The sequence below is a fragment of the Octopus bimaculoides genome, chromosome 11 (assembly GCF_001194135.2).
Source record: "Octopus bimaculoides isolate UCB-OBI-ISO-001 chromosome 11, ASM119413v2, whole genome shotgun sequence".
Taxonomy (NCBI): domain Eukaryota; kingdom Metazoa; phylum Mollusca; class Cephalopoda; order Octopoda; family Octopodidae; genus Octopus; species Octopus bimaculoides.
The window spans coordinates 54,630,838-54,639,369 of record NC_068991.1 but is presented as its reverse complement, the minus strand read 5'-3'; the positions used below and the strand labels follow the sequence as shown (position 1 = coordinate 54,639,369).

General features: G+C 31.2%; 1 protein-coding gene across 16 annotated transcripts in view; it reads right to left on the bottom strand.

Moving 5' to 3' along the window:
* LOC106881762 (ryanodine receptor 2) overlaps nucleotides 1-8,532 on the bottom strand; it is a 381,060-nt gene that overhangs the window by 98,367 nt on the left and 274,161 nt on the right. For all 16 annotated transcript variants that reach the window (XM_014932251.2, XM_014932252.2, XM_014932258.2 and 13 more), the window contains 6 exons: nucleotides 7,801-7,936; nucleotides 7,317-7,370; nucleotides 5,853-5,968; nucleotides 5,170-5,342; nucleotides 3,004-3,162; nucleotides 1,384-1,656 (listed from right to left, as the gene is read on the bottom strand). In XM_014932251.2, the coding sequence (XP_014787737.1) occupies nucleotides 1,384-1,656; nucleotides 3,004-3,162; nucleotides 5,170-5,342; nucleotides 5,853-5,968; nucleotides 7,317-7,370; nucleotides 7,801-7,936 (911 nt within the window). The remainder of the gene's footprint in view (nucleotides 1-1,383; nucleotides 1,657-3,003; nucleotides 3,163-5,169; nucleotides 5,343-5,852; nucleotides 5,969-7,316; nucleotides 7,371-7,800; nucleotides 7,937-8,532) is intronic.

Here is an 8,532-nt window from a genome sequence, read left to right as displayed (position 1 = left end):
TATATATATATATATATATATATATATATATATATATATATACACACATATCAAAGTCATATATCTGGGCCTATAAAAGTTTATTTCCATTATTGTAGTAACCCCATAGATGTGTGATTAGATAAAAAAATGGGTAAGAATTAAAATCAATTTGTTCAAAGCAAACCACACCAAAAGACAATAATAATTAGCATCATCCTATGACTTGATTACTGAATATTAATGGATATGTTCTGGTGAAGTATTGGTATGGTTTTATCAAATGAAATGATGATAGCCTACAGAATCTCTATAAAAAACCATATATAGAAAGATATGTGTGTGTATATGCATATATATATGTGTGTATACACACACACATACATGCATATATATATACACACATAAAAGAATATAATATATATGACATTTACACCTGTATAATACATATATGTATGGGTATACACACATACATGAATGTATATACACTGACATATTTTATACTAAGATGACTAACTTGTAGTGCATTAGATGATTAATTGATTGATGGTGAGGAGTGATTATACTTTTCCTCCATGGCTGAGTTATTAGTGCTACATGAGTGAACCACTTCTCAAAGATTAGCTTCACAAATAGAAATCTTCAAAGAAACACCAAACATGCTGGTTTAGGAAACAATTTGGAGAAGAAAAACTTCAAAAATATTTCTTGAAGATATATTTACAACTGTTTAGATACTATTTAATTGTTTTGTCATTTAATTTTCGAACCAATCAAACTGCTTTAAATATTGCTCTAATAGGATCATAATTACATTTATTTTAAAACAATGATTAAAACATTTCATTTATTTTTAATTTGCTAAATACCTAAAAAGCTTTAATGTTATTCTTTCATTCTTATATTTTAGGAATTTTATCGTATTTACAATTGATTTAAAATGTATTGTTTCAAAGAAACTTGTTTAATTTTAGATATTTTTATTTACTTATGTATATATATTTCGAAATAAAGAATACAAATACTTAAACTATATTACTTTTAACTTTGTCATCATCATCATCATCATCATCGTTTAACGTCCGCTTTCCATGCTAGCATGGGTTGGACGATTTGACTGAGGACTGGTGAAACCGGATGGCAACACCAGGCTCCAGTCTAATTTGGCAGAGTTTCTACAGCTGGATGCCCTTCCTAACGCCAACCACTCAGAGAGTGTAGTGGGTGCTTTTACGTGTCACCCGCACGAAAACGGCCACGCTCGAAATGGTGTCTTTTATGTGCCACCCGCACAAGCCAGTCCAGGGGCACTGGCAACGATCTCGCTCGACATATATAAGTATTTTCCTAAAAGGTCTTAAATTAAGTTTTTATTTTCCCTATAGCAGAAACTGTATTACATACTCTTATAAGCTTTTCTTTGGTGTACTGCAGTAGCTCCTGCTCTCTTCCGCTGAAGAAACTGAGGCCAATAGGGAACAACCGCTTGAGACAAGCTACATTTAGACTGTTATGAGCTTCTAATCTTTTCTTGTCTTTCTTTCTTCCAGATGTTTGTCTGGTTTGGTCGTCTTCAACTTTCACAACTGACAATCCTTTAGCTTGGCTGGGCATAATCAATGCCATGTTGTCTATCTCATTCTGAGATACAAAGTTTTGTTCTTCTCTCTTGAACAGCTAAATTAATAGAATGGAATGAATATTTTACCAAGAGGAAAATACAACCATTACATGCAACATAAAGACTTTGAGTACCTAGCTGATTGATTGACCAAGCAATTAATCAAATAATCAATTAGTTAACTATTTAAATGACCAATAAGAATAAAGAAGTGAAATAGAATGAGTATGTATGTTTATTTTTAGCATAATGACCCTCCCAAGATATAAGAGAATATTTATTATTTTCCAATTATATAATTTTAATTTATGCAGCAAAATATTTATATGGGAAATCATCCTACTATATATTTATTTGTCAATCAAGTTGATTGTAAACTTATTTCAGTATAGATATATGGAATAAATATTTTAAAAAATGCACATCCAGTCTCTTCATGGGCAGAAAAAATGGGATCAAGTTGAATGGTTTCAGTCCCATTTGGGAGCAGCTCATCACAGGCTGCATATTGACCTATCTTCTGTCCACCGAGACATTGTATAAACTGTCACTGTTATCAAGAACCTCACCAAACTGAAAATCCAATTTTCATATATTTCATTTTCCTTGTAGTTAGGTCAATTAATTAATTATTAATCTACTACGTAGCTTGTTTTGGATAATGTAAATATTTGTTAGAGCATATCTATTGTAGTTGTAGTACTAGTATAAATTTTAGTCTGTGTTGCATGTGAAATTGAAAATACTAAATAATTATAAACAATTGTTTATATAATCTCTCTCTGAACTGAAAAAAGGAGTTGGTCTGTCTATTTTCTGACAGTGCATCAGAGACTACAATTTGCTTGTGTTCAGTCCATGGAGAAAAATTTATTTTTTGATACTTTTCATTTTCTTTGATTGGCTTCAATCCTTTTTTGAAGTGCAACAACGATGTGTTCACAACCTTCAAGGGTTTTAGTTAGATATATTGACCCCAGTATTTAGTTCTCGGTCTGTAACTTATTTTATCGATATTTATCAAGTGGTTAAATCCACTTTGGTATAAAAGGGATGTAACAGCATATCTAAATATCATACAACGTTTTTACTCAACACACACACATACATACATATATATATATATATATATATATATATATATATATATATATGATGGGCATCCATCTAGTTTCTGTTTACCAAATCCCATTCACAAAGCATCAGTCAGAAGACTTTTGCATAAGGTTCTACACTGTAAGTTGCAAAGTGAACATCCTAATTGCAATGTCATACTTGTGTTAAATATAAACATTAAATACGTTTTTGGGAAAAAAGAAAAAATATTGAAAGCTATCATTTGTATGAAATATAGGAAGAACAACCCTCTCACAAATAATCGAAAACTAAAAAGAAAAACTTACTAGGGACTTTGACCACAGTGTGAAAATGTAGGCTACACAGTTGAAAAGTTCTTCTGCTGCAACAATAGGATTTTTAAGCCAACTTGAACGATGAAGGTCGACGTATTTGATAAGTAGTGGGTAGAAAGCGTACAGGTCCCGTACCAAAACGCCATAATACTGTAAAAGTGAAAAGTATACTCATGAAATACATCGATAATTTTAGTGTAAAATATTTTATAAATAAACCACATAGCATTACTCTGTGTTTACTAAGACATAATTTTAGAATTATATTTCTATTTAGGTATTTACTGGATTTGATGAGCCCATTTGTGTATTAGCTATAGCAGGAATGATTTGAATATATCGTCTATTTATGTGTCAGCTGTAGAAAGAGTCACTTGTGCTGTTTATAGTTCATTTATACATTAGCTGTAGAAAACATTATTTGTATCTATAGTCTAGTTATATGTTAGCTGTAAAAGGATTCACTTACATCTATAGTCTATGAGTTAGTCGTAGGAATCACCTATAGTCTATTTATTTGTAGCTGTAGAAGGAGTCACTTGTATCTGTTGTCTATTTATGTGATTGCAGTAGAAGAGTCACTTGTATCTGTAGTCTGTTTATGTGTTAGCAGTAGAAGGAGCCACTTATATCAGTAGTCCATTTATGTGTTTGCTGTAGGAGTCACGTGTAACTATAGTTCTAATAAGAGCAGTTAGGATAACTGCATCTGCTTGGAGCAGTTCTTGTTGGATTTTAATTTTTGAATTTTGATAATGGAGGAGAAAGAGGAGAAAAGATAGTGTCCATATCTATTTTAAGGCCTCCAAGACTGGTAGAGGATGACAGAATATTCTCAGACCAGAGAAATAAAAAAAATGCTTGCAACAGAAAGACTGTTGTTAAAGACTGTCAAGAAGAACATGGAAGTGTTAAACCAGGCAATGGATTAAGTCAGGTACTCAAGAATAAGGACAATCTTTCCAATTGGATTCAACACAGTTTTCATCTACCAAGTTTCACTCACCAGGCTATGTGTTACATGGGATCAAATCTGAAACATGTAACTGAACAGCATACTTTTTAATCACATGATCCAGCCTGCATCTATATCTTATTGGTTGGAGAGAATAGATGGGTAGGAATAGATTTCAAGGTGTTTTTAAAGAGGAAAGATTAAACAAACTGCTTAGGATAGGGTCAATCAGATTAAGTACTCGGAAGTGATGAGGAAAGAGTGGAAAATGCACAAGTGGGTATAATCTTTGGTTGTAAAGAATTACTGCCTATCATTCTGGAGTGCATAGTGTTATCTAACAGGTAAATACTTTTATTATAGACATAGTTTAGGTTGAGAATGTCAATATTAGTGAACTTTAAATCACCTCCTGATCAATCAGAACTATAATAAAAGGCATTCCAGACATAGCCATTCAGTCTTTTTAGGACAATGTCAAGGTCTACAAAGGTCTATAATACCTAATGTCTTCTTTCTTTACTTAAAATAGAAGTGCCCAAATAGAAGATTTGGTGCTGGTGCCAAATAAAAGCACCTGTGCCATTACCACGTAAACACACCCATGCCAGTGCCATGTAAGTGCACCCATACCAGTACCACATAAGAGCACCCATGCTGGTTCCACGTAAATGTGCCTGTGCCAGTGCTACACAAAAGCACTCATGCTGGTGCCACATAAAAAACACCCAGTACACTCTGTGAAGTGGCTGGTGTTGGGAAGGGCATCCAGCTGTAGAACCCATGCCACAACAGACTACTGGAGCCTGTGTAGCTCCCCAACTGGCCAGCTCTTGTCAAAACGTCCAACTCATGCCAGCTTGGAAAGCTGATGTTAAATGATGATGACAAAATATGTACATTTTAGCCATTCAAAAACAAAATATCTGTTAACTTCACTTAAACATTTATTATTTAGGGTTAAAATTTTCCTCTCAGCAATTGCAGCCTGGTCACTGTTTATTTTCTAAACAATTTGTATGTTTTTACAAATGGCTAATTTGTATCTTTCATGCCATAATTGTTTTACTTTCAATATACTGTTTCTGATTAAATCACTTGCCTGGCAAACGCATCTCCAAAATATAAATACACGACATATACAAATACACATCAGTGACATGAAATATATAAACCATATTATTAATATTTATTGTACAAACCTGCTGAAGTTCTCCTTCCAAATCTGAATTATCACTACTGACTCTACGATCAGAGAGTTTCTTCTCAGCATGTTCAACATTCAGAGCACATGTTTGAATCTTTTTAGCTATTGGTAGGAAATGTTCTTCAACCATATATGGTGTTGAGTTACCAATGATTGGTTGAACTCGAGCTAGAAGAGTTAGAAGTAAGAAATTAATCTATAGAGCTCAGTACTACTGTAAATATTATTTACTCATGTGTCAAAAAAAAAAAAAAATACAAATGGAGATACATGATAAATTTTAACAATTTTAATAAATGAACTTTTTTGCATAATAATGAATATTGTTTCTTAAATGTTTCTAAAATGGAACTAGATATAGTTATTTGAATTAATTTAGAATTGCAAGATTTCATTAGGGAAAATTATTATTATTTTCATTTGAAAGACTGAATACTAATGTAAAGAAAATACTGGTGACAAAAAATGAGATCTTGTGAGATTCATGCTTTTTTAAAGACAGTATTGACATAACTAAAGAGAAATGTGTACAATTGAATGTGATTAATACTGTAATGAATTTCTGTCAGCTTACTACCTTAATTTGTCAGTAATATAATGCTACTTCAACATTTGGTAAACTTGATGAAAAAATAAACATGAAAAGAAAAAAGACGAAAGAGAAAACTGAACACTCACATGCAATCCGATTCATCCAGGAAGCATTTGGATTATTGACATTGTTCAATATGAGACGAAGTACTTTCCCCAATACTTCATTCATTAAAGTTGCTGTTACAGTTGTCACATGATTGCTGGAAGAAATAATTCCAAGGTTTAATTTTAAATGTGACATAAGAGGAAGAATTCTAAGAGGAACAGTTCTTTACAGTTGGGAGTTGGAACATTATGCATAAAATACTCTACATTTATTGGTAGGACAAAGTCTCATACCAAGGTCCTCAATGGCTCAGTGATGCTCAACATCCACATTCTCTTTGCAAATCTCAGATATGGTGGTTTGGTCACATTGCCAGTATGGTTGACAAGTGATCTCTGTAATGTCTCTTTCAGAGTAAGTTTGTAGAGTGGGGAGGGCAGTGTTTGGTCAGTGGGTAGCAAAAGTACAAGGAGGACACTCTTAGAACTTTAAAAGACTTCATCATTGATTCAAAGTCTTGAGGAGATCTTGCTACAGTGACAACTATCTTATAAGGAAAGCTGCCATTGTATCTGAGTAAGCCTGGAGCAGGTGGGCCTAGGAGAAGAGGAACATGAGAAAGTTCAGAACCATAGCACATCAGTTAAAAGAAGGACTTTGACAACTAACCTCAGACACACTTATGAGTAATGACTTGGATATTACCTGTAATTGATATTTGTACTAGAAATTATTGGAAGATTTTTCAAAAATTTCAAGTGCATGAATAACACTTTTATTTCACACCATTTTCTCATAAAAGTTTTTCTTTTAAGGTTTCAGTGAAATATTTAACTTACAATTTGGTTTTACACCAGTTTAAGAAAATTCATTATCTAAAGTATCTTACAAACAACTGAAGAATGTCAGAATTTTAATGACTGGAAATAAATATAAGGATATTCATGGAAAAATTTCATCAAATTATCTTTCATTTTTTATCTTTAACTTGTTTCAATCATTGAATAGTAGCCATGCTGGGGGTACTGTCTTCCCCCTTTTGTTACCAACCTGGCTAAAACAGGCTCTGGTTCTGAGTACAAATATCTTGTTTCCATGAGTTTTGAATTAAAATCTTCCATCAAACCTAAGTCATAATTTATGTTCCTAACACTAGCTGAATGATAACTAAGTTATTTTATTAAATTTTTTGTTATATTTAAAGTAATTGAAAGAAACGCAGAACATCTCAAAATAAATACAGTATCAAAAGGGTTAAAAGGTTTAGTTGAACAAATCAACCCCAGCATTTATCTTTTAAAGACTTTTATTTATTCTATCAGTCTGTTTTGCTGAACTGCTAAGCTACTCTAAGTTAGTTAATCTAAACAATAACAATAGTAACAATCATGTACAGTATGATGATAAATTTAAAGAAAAATAATTTTTTAGAAAAACAAAGAATTCAATATTATTTCTCTTTGTAAAAGTAAACACCAAAACAATGACAATAACTGACTTACCCATCTGTAGAAGAAGCATTGTCTGGTCCTTGAGACCACCAGAATGGTAAATAACTATAAAAATAATAAAATATGTCATTGACAGGTGCATAAATGATTAACTGGTTTATATAAAGTTGATAATACAAGGCAGATAATAGTTTTCTTAATGTTTTTCTTTTTTCTAAAATTTTAAATTTTAAAACCTAATTAAAAATAATTATTTTTTAAACCTTCTATGCAAAGACTGCCAATAACTTTTTACTTTGAATAGGACTGGCTTATGGTCAAATAGCAACAATAACAACTACAGTAATTAAAGAAACAATATTTCTTTACATTTTACATTAAAAGTTGTTTTTTCTTTTTGGTATAATTATTAAGTTATTCTCCCCAAGACAAAGTTTTGAGAGAGATTCTTTTTATGTTATGGCTCTGAGTTTCTTTATTTTTAAGGGTAAAATTCACCTGTGAAAAATGGATATTTGTCAGTGAAGAACCTTACCTGCATAACATTGGCAAAGTGACATCCATAATGTGTGGAGAATCTTGACAATCCCCACCAGATTCAGCAAGTTTGTCAATATCTGTGATGATAGACTCTAAGCCAGGCACGCATTCAGATAAACTGTCCATCACATCTGTGAATAATATTAACAATACAATTGTTTTGTAATTCAGAATTTTAAATAATTATAATAAATTACACTTGGATTCATTACATCTGGCACAAGACTGAAACACATAAGGGAAAACCATGAAGGAATATTTCAGAGAAAATACTTGTCTTCAAAAAATTGAAATTGCTTTTACACTGAAAATTAAATTTCTATTAACAAAGCTTTTACAAGATATTTTTTTGCCATATATTATTCTTATCAAAATTTCCAACTGAGGAAATGTTAAAAGTGATTTTTTTTATGGTAGGAAACTTACTATATACATTTCATATACTTACTATATATTTTATACACTTATTATTTTACCAATATATTTATTAAATGATATGTAATATTAATTATTTCTAATATTTTACAAACAAATATTTTGATAAATTGACAAAATGTTAATTAGAAAAATAACTATTTAAATTATTTGATTGTAATCATTTTACAGAATGTATTTGATTATAAAATATAGTAAATTTGTTTTTAAAAGATATATTTCAATAATGCTTCAGAAATTTCTTGACTTTTATTGGAATAAAATATATTTCTAACATATCTGAAGGCATATA